We start from the raw sequence: 14,496 nt of genomic DNA, 5'->3' as shown, positions 1-14,496 counted from the left end.
CGTTCCGCCAAGCGCGGTTGTGCTCCACCTCGGCGAAAATGACTTGGTCGTGCGGAAAAGCATAATTCTGATCAAAACAGCGATCGCAGACCTGGAAAGCGTACACGCCACTCACCCCAGTATCATGATTTTCTGGTCCAAACTTCTACCATGCTTGCATTGGCGTGGCAACATCAAACCCACTAGACTCAATTACATTGTGGAAAAAATCAATAGGGCAGTGCGTTCTGCAACCACTCGCATGGGAGGTCTGGTTGTGAAACACCCCAACATTAAAGTTTACATGCAGGAGCTATTTCGGCTGGATGGCGTGCACCTATCGGACCTTGGTAACGAGCGTTGGCTAAGCGACATCAGGCATGGCCTGATGGACTGGTTGGAGGATGGCAAAGGCGTTTTTCAGATGTAGGTAGTCTTGGCGGTGAGACCGCAATCTTTGCGGTCTCGGGTGGCGGTATCAGGCCTTGGGTGGAATCCTTTTGTCCATCTTCCTCTTGCGGCGACGATACCAGGGTTCCCCGTTAAAGGGGTTTTCTGAAGGGAGGCTTTGGCCGTACACCGAAAGGTCGTCATTGCTCTCTCCTGCGGCGGCGGCGGCGTTACGGGGGCGGCCATCTCTGCTTGAACATATGTTCTCCAGAGCCGGCCCATCCCCCCACACACACTGGGTAACCCTGATGCTCCCTAGGTCCCCGGCGGGGGACCAGGGAGGGAGAACGCCCAATGCCTGAGCCAAGGTCTACCCACATTTGAAATTTAATAAAGTTGTGGCCAATTTAATCCCATAGCACGTTGTCTTGGGTCGTTATTCCACATGACGGGGGGACCGTGCAGGATCTGGGGACTCCGCCTGTCCACGCAATTATGTAACTGTGCTGCATTAACAACCCTGACAACTAAATTACAGGAGATTAAATATTAATCCATACTGTAAATGGGATTGGTATAAAATACTACTTAGTATTTTGAGCAAAACACCTGCCAGATTTATTTTTCAACGACTAGTTAGTCAAAAACAAGCATCTCACATTCCACAATATGCCTGGATTTCATGGATGGGCAAATTCTAGGCATGTAAGTGAAACACTGTGATTACATGATCCATCTGTACTACTGTAATACCAACCGGTCAAAACGCCAAATTTTAGGAAACACAGTACCTTTGACAGGATTATCTGAATCATAGAATGGAGGACAGGGAATTGTTTTCTTCTCCTGCAGGTTCTGAAAAAATAGAAGAATGAGAGTGATTAGAATACCCTAAGTTTAATCATATGGGGGGTTTGTTTCTTCAAAGTATTCTATCTACAATGCAACACTTCATATCACACATGCAATAATAAAACACAAACACTCTGAATTTATACAAGAACTTTCAAAAAAATGTCCAAAGTGTTTCATCTGAAGCTACCATGGTTCAGTAATCTGATGACATGGTACATTTCACTCAGTACTGTCTGCTCTGTGGATGATGAACCTGAAGCCCTCCAGATGTTCTTGGACTACAACTCCCAGTATCCCCTGACTATTGGCCATGCTAGATGGAGCTGATGGGAGATGGAATACAACAGGGGTCAGCAAACCTTTTCAGCAAGGGGCCGGTCCACTGTCCCTCAGACCTTGTGGGGGGCCAGACTATATTTTTTGGGGGGAAATGAACAAATTCCTATGCCCCACAAATAACCCAGAGATGCATTTTAAATAAAAGCACACATTCTACTCCTGTAAAAACACGCTGATCCCCGAACCACCCGCAGGCCAGATTGAGAAGGCGATTGGGCCGGATCCGGCCCCCGGGCCTTAGTTTGCCTACCCATGAAATACAACAACAGCTGGAGGACTATGAGTTCTCTATCCCTAATCTGCTCTCAATGGGAACAATGCTCCAAGATTTCAGGCACAGGCATTTTGTAGCGAAAGATCCCTCTAAGGAGAGATTGCTGGCAGTCAAATGTGGGCACTCTTAACCTCCCGCTTAATTATGGGCATGGTCCCAACTCACTTATATCAGAGATGAACATCATCATGGGAGAGGTGTTTCCAGCAATCCCATCCTTTGCCCTTGGAAGCCTTATAAGCTGCTGCTACAGGAGAGGGACTGTAAGCAACATCATAGGAGTGGTGCTTCTAGGACTAAGGTGAAACTATGATGCTTCCTTGTTTTTGCTATTGCATGCTGCATGGTGCTTAAGTAATCTTGTTATATTTATAATACTGAAATGTGGGGTTTTGGTATGATATATTTTTGTTGTGCTGTGTTATTATGAAGGTTTTAGTAGTGTTCGTTCGAAATGCATTCCTGTTTCTTTGTTGTAAGCTGCTTTGAGCATGTTTTTTTGTAGAAGAGCAGCAAACAAATAAAATGAAAGAAAATTGATTAATTTTAGGCCCAGGGATCAAATGCAGTCCTCCAAGCCTCTATTTTGTCCTCAGGGTTCACCTCAAGCCACATCCCTTACTAGCCCTCTTTCCCCCTTTGTGTTTTTGCCTGGCTAGATGCACAGCCATTCATTCATAGCACATGGCTTATCGCTAAGAATCCTTAGAACCATAGTTTACCCCAACAGAACCACAGTTCCCATGATTCCTTGGGGAAGGGGGGAAGAAATCATGTGTTTTAAATGTATGGTGCATATGCAGCCTTGTGCTCCTAAACTTCTTGATTGCCTGGATGGTGAATAGAGAGGAGTGTGAAGGCATGAAGAAACTAGCTTATTATACAAAATCAAAATTCTCATTCTACCTGACAGTGCCGGTGACTGAACCTGGGGACTAGTGCATGCAAAATGGATGCTCAAGCTCTAGACTACAGCCATTCCCAGACATGTACTTCTGCTACCCTTATGCTTAAGACTCCATCTTCTGAACTGTGAATTGGGAGAACAAAACAGGAAAGAACCAAGAGGGAGAAGCAGGAGGAGGCAGATCATTATAGGCCAAATAGAACAAAACAGACTTACAGGCAGATACTGGACCACTGTGCCATTCTGCTTGCCTACAGCCAGCTGCTTTCCTTTAGGACTCCAACACACTAAAGGGGGGGGGGGGAGAGAAAAGCAAGCAGGCATCATTAAGCAGTTGCAAAGGAAATAGCAACAACAAAACCAACCAGTGCAATTTGGCAAATGGCTTAAATTGCCCTCACAAGTGTTATTCAAACACGACGACAATCTCAAATTTGGAATGCAATAGAATGTCCATTCAACATGAAGGTGCAGCCAACGATGGTCTCAGGAGAGCATACCCTAGAGTAGGAGAGGGGAAATGTTGGCCCTCTAGATGCTGCTGAACAGCAGCTCCCATCAGCCTAGCAAGCACAGCCAATGGCCAGGGGTGGGTGGTAGTTGGAGTTCAGCAACATTGGGAGGGCCAAAGGTTCCTTATGAGATACCCTTGTTTGCAATAGTCCATATGGTGCAATCAGGCTTACTTTGAGCTGTAACTCTAAAATATATGTAAATCGGAACTCCAATTCAGCTGATTTATAACAGGGATTTTTTGCATCAGTCTAAAAGTCATGCTACTAACCTGATGTAACAGCCACTGAAGCAGGGAGAGTTGCATAGATCTTCACGGAATCTGCCACCTGCAGGACAGAGAGGCTTCCATCAGACAGACAGACGGCCAGCATGGAGGCATTCACTGGATTCCATTTCAGGTCAATGACCATCGCCCCAGCCATCTTCTGATAGGCAAAGGGGCGTTTTTGCTGCTTAGCCTATTAGAAGGAAATGGACGTTTGTTAGATCGTATCCATATGAGCAAAGACACCTGCCTTCAGTAGAGTCAAATCACTGGCCCACCAAGCTCAGTATAATAATAATAATTATTATTATTATTATTATTATTATTATTATTATTATTATTTATACTGCGCCCAACAAAACACTAAAATACATACTCTATACCATACTCTCCAAGACCTGAAGGAAAGAGATGTTTTCACTAGCCTAAGCTCCTATCAGTGGTAGAGTTCAGAAGTAATGATGAGCTCCAGATTATTGTAGCACTGGAGGACCTTTTTATACAGGGGCCACATTCCATTATGGACAACATTCCAGCGGGCACGTATCAGTAGTGGGCATGGCTTGAGGCAAACGCGCACAGAGTAATGGATATATACAGTGGGCTACATTCCAGCCATGCAAAAGTCAGAGCCTTTTACATGTGCTGCCCCCTGTATCTTCAGCCATGCAAGCAAGAGTCATTATCACAGTTCATGGACAACTTCCAGCCAGGAAAAAGCACTCAGGGAGAATGCTGAGCAAGGCTGGTGAGGAGTGTGGCCTGGGGAGAGCTTTGAGGGTCAGATAGAGAGGATATGAGTCACAGCGAACCTCAGCCTCACACACTTCATCCCCCCTGCTGGCACAGCCACAAGGAAGAGACTGGAATCTTCTGCTCCCTTTTTGATTAACCGCAGTTTACTATCGCACATGAATACTACACTGTGGTAGTATTCCTCCCAATTTTTAATTAACAATGGTTTAGCATTACATCTGAATCCTTAAGTGTGGTTATGCTTCATTAGGGCTTGCTAAAGCTCTCCAGTTTCAAAACTCATAGCAAAGCACACCCTGGAGTGAGGGTTGTGGGGGGTTCCAAGTTTGTTTTCAAACCATGCAACTTACCTGATTCACAAAGGTGCGAACATCAAAAAAGCCAATGAAGGACCCAGCTTCACTGGAGGCCATGCAGACAGAGAGTGTGAGGTTATCACAGCTGAGTGCCAAGTGATGCACAAATAACTAGGTGGGAACGAAGAGACTCTGGACATTCTAAACTTAAAAAAAATGAAGAGGAGCACCAGGGAGGGGGGGGAAACAATAAATTATTTTAAAGGTAGTTAGAGGCCTGAACTAATCCAATACTGCCCTATTCGTCTGTTAAGATCGGCTGGGGATGCCCTGCTTGTTATTTCAACCTGTTGGGCAGCAGAGCTGGGCGATGTCTGGTTTTCAACATCGCAATATACTGATATAACACAATGTCTGAAATAAGAAGAAAGGTGGGAAGAAGGTGGGAAGAAATAAGCAGCCACATATTGACTCCTGGATATGGACTTCAAACTGGTTTTGGATGATACATTGCCCAGCCCTAGTGTACTAATCTGGAGGGAGGGAGGAGGCAGCCCACTTGCTTGGGTGAAGGTGCAGACAGGCAGGCAAGCACCTTCTCAAGTTCCCTCTGCCAAGGCTGGCAGCTGGGCTGCAGAGGGAGGAATTGGGCCTCTCACTGTGGGTGAACATCAGACAGACTTGCAAGTGTCACTCGAGAGTGAAATGTGCAGTGCTGGTGGCAGTCAAGGAGTGAGCAAGGATTCATGATATATTGCCAGGTGAAAAATTCTGAAACTGTTATCATGATCTGGACTTCAAACCAGTTTGGGGCAATGCTCTGATATATCGCCCAGCTCTACCGGGCAGGCACTGTTAATGCAAGACATTCTGAATGGCACCCTCATAGAATATAGAACTCCCTTGCAAATGGAATGTGTCACAATGTGAAAACCTTTATGGTTTACTCAAGCCTTTGGAATGTAATATACCTTCTTGCCAATGCCACTACTTTATGTGTTGTTAATGTTATTTATTGTTGTGCTGTATTTGTAAACTGCATCGCCCAGCCATGCTCCTGTTGGGAAGGTTAGGATATAAGTAAAGGAAAATAAATACAGAGATACATAATAAACCCCTGATCCCAGAATTCTAAGACAACGCTAAACTAGGAGCTACACACTCTCCCCTTTTGTGATTCCCAGCAACACAGTGATTCACAAACATTGTCTCAGTAAGCATTACAACGACTGTAGATGGTTGGCCAATGCTATTTCCCCTGCACCAGTTTGGCAGGTTAGAAAATGCAGGCTTACTTAGGGCAACCAAGTTAATGAATGAGGCAACAGTTGAATGCAGACTTCCAGATGTTTAGCTGTCCCTTACCCACAATGCTACATGAGCCCAAATAGGTAAAAACAAACAAACCCAGAGGAATCATGGTGGGGGACGGGGAACATATAAATAGTAACAGTGGAGGACCCTAAGAACTCTCTGCCGAAAGTCTTAGAAAAAATACAGAACTTTGGGCAGGTGGCAGGTTTTAAGTTGAACAAAAATAAGACAAAGCTGAGAGTGAAAAATGTACCAGAAAAGGGGGGGGGGATTACAGCAAAATATAGAAACAGAGGTTCATAAAAAAGTTAAATATTTAGGAGTTTGGTTGACAACCAAAAATATTAACATGCTTAAAGATAATTATGAAAAAAATGGAATGAAATAAAAAGGAATCTAGAAGTATGGGGAAGAATGAATTTATCACTGTTAGGAAGTGATAAATATGAAGTGATCAATATGAACATATTGCAAAAAATGTTATTTTTATTCCAGTCAGTACCGGTTATAGGTAATGAAGCATGCTTCAAGAAATGACAAATGGATATTACAAAATTCATTTGGAAAGGGAAAAACCAATAATAAAACATAAATTACAGTGGTGCCTCGCAAGACGAAAAGAATCCGTTCTGTGATTCTCTTCGTCTAGTGGTTTTTTCGTCTTGCGAAGCAAGGCCATTGACGGATTAGCGGATTAGCGCTATTAGCGCTTTTAGCGGCTTTTAGCGTCTTATCTGCTGATCGGATCAGCTGATAAGCGGCTTAGCGGCTTAGAAAAAGGGGGGGGAGGAAAAAAACCAGCAAGAACTCGCAAGACATTGTCGTCTTGCAAAGCAAGCCCGTTTTGCGAAGCACCTCCAAAACGGAAAACTCTTTCGTCTAGCGAGTTTTCCATCTTGCGAGGCATTCGTCTTGCGGGGCACCACTGTACTTACAGACAGTAAAGATAGAGGTGGTTTTTCCCTTCCAGATCTTAAAAGTACAAAGGTAAGGTACAAAGATTTATTAGAACAGAAGACTCCATGGTGGTTGTCTCCAATGGAAGCAACATTGATTAAAAAAATAAATAGGAGAGGAAAATGGCTTACAAATAGAGATCTATTAATAGAAACAGAAGGGAAATTAAAAATGAAAGAATTTGAAGAGATCAGAGAACATGTTAATGACTGGTTACAATTTTTTCAAGTAAATGAGGTCTTCAAAGAAGATAAAAAGAAAGGATTTAATTATAATTTATCTAGATTTCAAAGAGAAATTGTAGAGGATAATACCAAATTATTGAAGAAGATGTATAATTTATTATTAAAATGGGAAACCAAAGATGAAGAGGTTAAATGTGTAATGATTAAACGGGCACAAGATGTAGGATATAACTTACAAATGAAAGACTGGGAAAAATTATGGAAAGTTGATTTAAAATTCACCGCATATACAACTTTGAAAGAGAATTATATGAAAATGATGTACCGATGGTATTTAACTCCTGTCAAACTGGCAAAAATGTATAGAACAAGTGCTAATAAGTGCTGGAAGTGTAAAGAGAAAGAAGGTACGCTTTACCACATGTGGTGGAATTGTAAAGTAATTAAAAGTTACTGGCAAATGATACATAATGAACTGAAGAAGATGTTTAAAATTTTGTTAAAAAACCAGAAGCTTTTCTGTTGGGTATAATAGGACAGGAACTACCAAAAAAGCAGAAGAAGTTGTTTATGTATGCTACAACGGCGGCTTGGATACTACTAGCCCAAAAATGGAAGGACGACAAGATACCAATGAAAGAAGAATGGCAAGTCAACCTTATGGAATATGCAGAAATGGCGAAACTAATGGAAAGAATAAGAGACAATGATAATGTAGAATTTTAAAAAGACTGGGAACCTTTTGTGTTATATTTACAGAAATATTGTAAAGATACGGACTCCCTAGCAGGGTTTGATTAAACACTTACAAGTAAGAAAAGAAGATCAAAGGTTAAGTAAGGACAACATGGAATGAAATTGACTGTAAGATGTAATCATGAAGGAAAATTTGGTATAAAACTGATAAGAAAATAAGAGTATTAAGGTATAAAATTTTAAACATAAGATAATAATTAGTAGCAGTAAATGCCTGTTGTCTTTATCCATGGAGTTTCTTGGCAGGGATACTGGAGTGGCTTGCCGGTTCCTGCTCCAGGATCACGTTTGGTCAAAACTTTCCACTATGACCTGTTCATCTTGGGTGCCCTGCTCGGCATAGTTCATAGCGTCTGTGAGTTATTCAAGCCTCTTCGCCACGGCAAGGCAGTGATCCATGAAGGGGGATCACTGCCTTGCCGTGGCCAGTGGCCAGAGGATTGAGAAGATCAGTCTACATCCCAATCCCAAAGAAGGGCAGTGCCAAAGAATGCTCCAACTACCGCACAATTGCACTCATTGCACACGCTAGCAAGGTTATGCTTAAAATTCTACAAGGCAGGCTTAAGCAGTATGTGGACCAAGAACTCCCAGAAGTGCAAGCTGGATTTCGAAGGGGCAGAGGAACCAGAGACCAAATTGCAAACATGCACTGGATTATGGAGAAAGCTAGAGAGTTCCAGAAAGACATCTACTTCTGCTTCATTGACTATGTAAAAGCCTTTGACTGTGTCGACCACAGCAAACTATGGCAAGTTCTTAAAGAAATGGGAGTGCCTGATCACCTCATCTGTCTCCTGAGAAATCTCTATGTGGGACAAGAAGCTACATTTAGAACTGGATATGGAACAACTGATTGGTTCAAAATTGGGAAAGGAGTACGACAAGACTGTATATTGTCTCCCTGCTTATTTAACTTATATGCAGAATTCATCATGCGAAAGGCTGGGCTGGATGAATCCCTAGCCGGAATTAAGATTGCCGGAAGAAATATCAACAACCTCAGATATGCAGATGACAGAACATGGATGGCAGAAAGTGAGGAGGAATTAAAGAACCTTTTAATGAGGGTGAAAGAGGGGAGCGCAAAATATGGTCTGAAGCTCAACATCAAAAAAACGAAGATCACGGCCACTGGTCCCATCACCTCCTGGCAAATAGAAGGGGAAGAAATGGAGGCAGTGAGAGATTTTACTTTCTTGGGCTCCATGATCACTGCAGATGGTGACAGCAGCTACGAAATTAAAAGACCCCTGCTTGTTGGGAGAAAAGCAATGACAAACCTAGACAGCATCTTAAAAAGCAGAGACATCACCTTGCCAACAAAGGTCCGTATAGTTAAAGCCATGGTTTTCCCAGTAGTGATGTATGGAAGTGAGAGCTGGACCATAAAGAAGGCTGATCACCGAAGAATGGATGCTTTTGAATTATGGTGCTGGAGGAGACTCTAGAGAGTCCCATGGACTGCAAGAAGATCAAACCTCCCCATTCTGAAGGAAATCAACCCTGAGTGCTCACTGGAAGGACAGATCGTGAAGCTGAGACTCCAATACTTTGGCCACCTCATGAGAAGAGAAGATTCCCTGGAAAAGACCCTGATGTTGGGAAAGATGGAGGGCACAAGGAGAAGGGGACGACAGAGGACGAGATGGTTGGATAGTGTTCTCGAAGCTACCAGCATGAGTTTGAACAAACTGCGGGAGGCAGTGGAATACAGGAGTGCCTGGCGTGCTCTGGTCCATGGGGTCACAAAGAGTCGGACACGACTAAACGACTAAACAACAACAAGCAGTAAATATTTAAAGAACCAGAAGGGGAAATTGAGGGAAGTCACAGAGGGGGTGGTTCTTTTTCTTATATATGACAAATGTTATATTGTGTTGTTTGACTGAATATAAAATTGTAAAAATCCAAAAGGAAAAAAAGAAAATGGAGACTTACTTAGGGCAACCAAGTTAATGAATGAGGCAACAGTTGAATGCAGACTTCCAGATGTTTAGCTGTCCCTTATCCACTAAGCTACATGAGCCCAAATAGGTAAAAAAACCCAGCCCTATAATTTGCAAAGGATACTTGCCACCCCAAAGCTTATGATGGGTATTCAGAGCAGAACAAGTGAGTTTATGCTTAATGCTAAAAAATACAGCTCTATAGATAAAAATTAAGGAAGGCTGGGGATGAGGGTGAGGAAAGAGAAAAAACTTACCTATTTTATTAGGAGAATCCCCCACTGGAATCTGCATTAGAAGGTTTTTTGTCTCGAAGATCTGCAGTCCAGCTGCACAGCCAGCAAACAGTAATCCATATTTGTTGGATACAGCAAGAAGACTGGAACACTCTTTTGGGAGTTCATCAGGCGCATCAAAGATTCGTACTTTCTTCAATGCTCTGAACTTAAAATCCTGTGGCACATTCATAGATTTAAAAATCTGTGCAGGCTAAATCTAAATGCATCAGTTTATTCAAATACACCACAGAACTCAACCAAAACCTTGATTATTTAATCACATTTAATTACACAAATGATTCTCAGACTTATTTGCTCCCCATTCCTCAGTGAACCAGCTACTAAAAGGAGACTGGAAGCATCTACTTGCTTTGAATCTAACTGGAGCTCTTTGTTACATCTAAAGTTTGGGAAACTGTGGTTAGTTCAAGCCAGCTAGGGATCATAAATTATGATTTGAACCTGGCTTGTTTGAATTAACCATAGCTTAAATTAACAGCCCCCCCCCTCCAAGTTCGAACACAACAGGAAACTCTGATTAGTTTAAAGGAGGAAGTGTCCACTCTCCTTCTTACATCACAGTAAAGGAAGAGGGAAGGGGAGTGCATTTGAGTCTCAGTGTCAATTCATAGTTTAGCATCATGTCTGAAAAGATAACACAGTCTACTGAATGGTTCCTTGTTTTTGCTCATGCACCTGATTTAGCAAACTTAGAAAATACCTAGCCCTTTAGTTTGTGATGATAAACTGTTCAAAATTCTAGATTTCTGTTTTATATTGACTGTTTCAGTTTTAAAGCTTTATCCTGTGGTTTAAATTTCCTCACTATAGGCTGTGTTTTGTCAAAATCAGATAATAGCTAAAGATGAAGGGCTTTCCCCAATGCTGCAGTTAGCACATAAATGGAGGCCACTAGCCTCTTACCATGCCAACTAAAAGCAACAACAGGCTAGTAACTTTTGGAAGCTCTTTTACAAGGCTGTCTTAGACATTGCTCCAATCTTCTCTTGGTAGAACACTCAGAGCAACCTATAGCACAGAAGAAATATACTAGGGTGTGTGGAAACGAAATCAATACCTGAACAAATTTCTATGGTGTCAGGTGCTGGTGTGGTTGCTCGAGAGCAAACAGGCAAGACTCCAACCTGTCTTTTCCAGGCTTTATTATCTGTACAAAACTATTTACAGTGCAGAGCATCGCAAATCCATGTCTGCTCAGTCGCTAACAGAATCTGGGAGTGGGCGGTCCTTATACCTTCCCCAGCATAACAGTCGTGTGACCCCCATCCTTCTCCTCCCCTCTATGCGCCCAAACCTACTGTGCAGAGTGGGCGCTGGCAAAGGGGGACTTGCCTCCCCTCTGCTTTGCTCAGGCTCGGTGTTGAGCTCTCCCTAGCATCTTCTGATCCCTGCACCCGTTCCCCACTGGAGGCGGGGCTTCCCTCCTCGCCAGAGGAAGAACTGCTTCGCAAGATCTTCGGAGGCTTCCTGTAACACAACTGCCCTTCTACCTCTCGCCTCTGAGCTGATGGCATTTCCCTGACATCCAGCCTTATTTACAAGGCTGCAATAATGAAACACTTATAGCTGTCTTGTAAACAGACCCACAGAACTTACTAGCCTGCCAATTATTTTACTAGTCTCTTGGGGCCTGGGCAGAGGAGAAACAGAGTGCAGTTTTTCCAGTGGAAGTGAAGAGTATAAGAACATAAAACAAGCTGGATCAGGCCAGTAGTCCATCTAGCCCAGCATCCTGTTCTCACAGTGGCCAACCAGATACTCCAAGAGTTAATTGGTAAGCAGCACTTGATCACAAAAGCAACTATTCTCTTCTGTGGTTTCCAGCAACTGGTATTATGAGGCATAATGACTCCAGACAGTAGAGGTAGAACAGACACCATGGGTACCAGGCACTGTCCCTGATGCATTAGCCTGGTCTGCTTTCAAAGCCATCTAAGAAGGGAACTTTCCCTCCTCTAAAAGCTGTTTTGGTTTCTAAGCTGGGCATGCAGGAGAGGCACTTTGGCTGGTCCACTCCTTCAACTTCATGCCATTTCTGGTCACCTGCAGCAATGGCAGGGAGCCCCGGTTGGTCCTGCAGGTATTGCTGGGCTCCCACTCCCACCAGCCCCCAATATGCAAGGCCTGAGATGGTAGTAGTTGCAATCCCACAAGACACCTGTTTGGACAACCACATAAGTTCTCCATTAGTATCTGTACTACTGAAGACATTTTCTTTTATTATTCTACACCTAGCTATTATTATTGAAAATAAATAAAAATATATATTTTAAAAATGTTATCCATTCCTGGATAGCGCTTAAATGCATGGCTGGTTTACATAACGTGCTCTGAATTTCCTGACACAGACACAATTTCAAAAATTAAAAAACTGAAACAGACTAAAATTACCTACGCTTTCTAAGCGTTATGAACTTTCACAACATCCCTGTAAGGTAGGCCACTTATTTTAACGTAAGTACTGCCGGCAAAAACACAACAGGGTAAAATACAATATTAACATAACAGGTGCATAACCCCCCCTTCCGACTCACCTTCATTATCTCCCTCTCAGGGATTACATCCATGTTGTCCCCCATGACAGAGCCTCGGATGAAGACTTACAACGAAGCCAACCGGTACGACAGGAGGACTTCACGTGCGCAACCTCAAATCACATTCCCTGCCTCTTATAAACCAGGATGGGAAGCGAAAGAGGGGAAACATCTGCTTTCGGGGAACAGATGAAGCCCACAACGGGCACTTCCGGCGACGTTCTAGGAGTGTACCTGCCGTCTTGGTTCCTTTGCTCGAAGCCTCTATGTCAAGAACGAGAGCGGGTGGGAAGTTACCGTATTTTTCGCCCCATAGGACGCACCGGCCCATAGGACGCACCTAGTTTTTTTGGGGGGAAATAAAGGAAAAATTTTTTTATTTCCCCCCCAGGTGTGCTGCGCTAATCCCGAAGCTTGGGGCGTGCGGAGCTCAGCGCGCCCCAAGCTTCTGGGTGCCGGCAAGGTCTCCGCTAGCCGTGGGAGAGCTGCGCGGCTCTCCCACGGCTAGCGGAGCCCTGCGCTAACCCCGAAGCTTGGGGCGAGCGGAGTTCAGCGCGCCCCAAGCTTCTGGGTGCCGGCAAGCAGTCCACTAGCCGTGGGAGAGCCGCGCGGCTCTCCCAGGGCTAGTGGACCGCTGCACTAACCCTGAAGCTTGGGGCGTGCGGAGTTCAGCGCGTCCCAAGCTTCTGGGTGCCGGCAAGCAGTCCGCTAGCCCTGGGAGAGCCGCGCGGCTCTCCCAGGACTAGCGGACCGCTGCGCTAATCCTGAAGCTTGGGGCGTGCGGAGTTCAGCGCGTCCCAAGCTTCTGGGTGCCGGCAAGCAGTCCGCTAGCCCTGGGAGAGCCACGCGGCTCTCCCAGGACTAGCGGACCGCTGCGCTAATCCTGAAGCTTGGGGCATGCGGAGCTCAGCGCGCCCCAAGCCTCTGGGTCCTGGCAAGCACTCCGCTAGCCCTGGGAGAGCCGCGCGGCTCTCCCAGGGCTAGCGGACTGCTGCGCTAACCGTGAAGCTTGGGGCGTGCGGAATTCAGCGCGCCCCAAGCTTCTGGGTGCTGGCAAGCAGTCCGCTAGCCGTGGGAGAGCCACGCGGCTCTCCCAGGGCTAGCGGAGCGCTGCGCTAACCCTGAAGCCTGGGGCGTGCGGAGCTCAGCGCGCCCCAAGCTTCTGGGTGCCGGCAAGCAGTCCGCTAGCCGTGGGAGAGCCCCACGGCTCTCCCAGGGCTAGCGGAGCGCTGCGCTAATCCCGAAGCTTGGGGCGTGTGGAGCTCAGCGCGCCCCAAGCTTCTGGGTGCAGGCAAGCTCTCCGCTAGCCCTGGGAGAGCTGGGTCTCCCACAGCTAGCGGATAGCTTCCTGAAGCCTGGAGAGCGAGAGGGGTCAGTGCGCCCCGACCCCCCTCGCTCTCCAGGCTTCAGCGAAAGCCTGCATTCGCCCCATAGGACGCACACACATTTCCCCTTCATTTTTGGAGGGGAAAAAGTGCGTCTTATAGGGCGAAAAATACAGTAGGTGCAGAGCAAACATGAGTCTTTGCGCCCATTACCATGTTTTGGGAAGGCGCCCGGCCCGTGGGAGCTGGGGCTAAGGCACCGATAGCCTGGTCGGAAAGTGATGCAGTTCTGTTACCTCAATTCCGGTGACGTATTAGGCCTAGTTTCAAACCTTCTTACCTTACAGTAACCATAGAAAAGGAAATTAGAGAAAGAAATTAGACTATAGACTCACACAGGACAGACAGGTCTTCTGAGGCTCTTTAGAAGTCAGCTTCATATCTAAGGCGGAATGAAGAGCTGCCCATAGAAAGCTATGAAACCACGATTTGGCTGTTGTTGCTATAGCGCCGTTGAATGAGTATTCCAAGGTCCCTGCCTTGAGGAACTTACAACATTTTCTGTGAAGATTTCGTTCACCTCCTCACACCCACAAATTA

The 14,496-nt window shown here is 45.1% G+C and overlaps 1 protein-coding gene across 1 annotated transcript in view; it reads right to left on the bottom strand.

The window, feature by feature from the left end:
* Window positions 1–10,187, bottom strand: part of LOC309523258 (nuclear pore complex protein Nup214-like) — a gene marked incomplete at its 3' end in the record, with an annotated part of 64,206 nt that extends 54,019 nt beyond the window's left edge. The window contains exons 1-5 of the mRNA XM_082207043.1: window positions 9,996–10,187; window positions 4,632–4,783; window positions 3,529–3,718; window positions 2,961–3,031; window positions 1,161–1,224 (exon numbers count right to left, since the gene is read on the bottom strand). Coding sequence (XP_082063169.1) covers window positions 1,161–1,224; window positions 2,961–3,031; window positions 3,529–3,718; window positions 4,632–4,694 — 388 coding nt within the window. The 5' untranslated portion in view covers window positions 4,695–4,783; window positions 9,996–10,187. The remainder of the gene's footprint in view (window positions 1–1,160; window positions 1,225–2,960; window positions 3,032–3,528; window positions 3,719–4,631; window positions 4,784–9,995) is intronic.
* Window positions 10,188–14,496: the final 4,309 nt, after the last annotated feature.

Source organism: Podarcis vaucheri (assembly GCF_965113315.1).
Source record: "Podarcis vaucheri genome assembly, chromosome: W".
Lineage (NCBI taxonomy): Eukaryota > Metazoa > Chordata > Lepidosauria > Squamata > Lacertidae > Podarcis > Podarcis vaucheri.
Note: the sequence above shows the minus strand (reverse complement) of the source record. Positions and strands in the feature narration are given on the sequence as shown.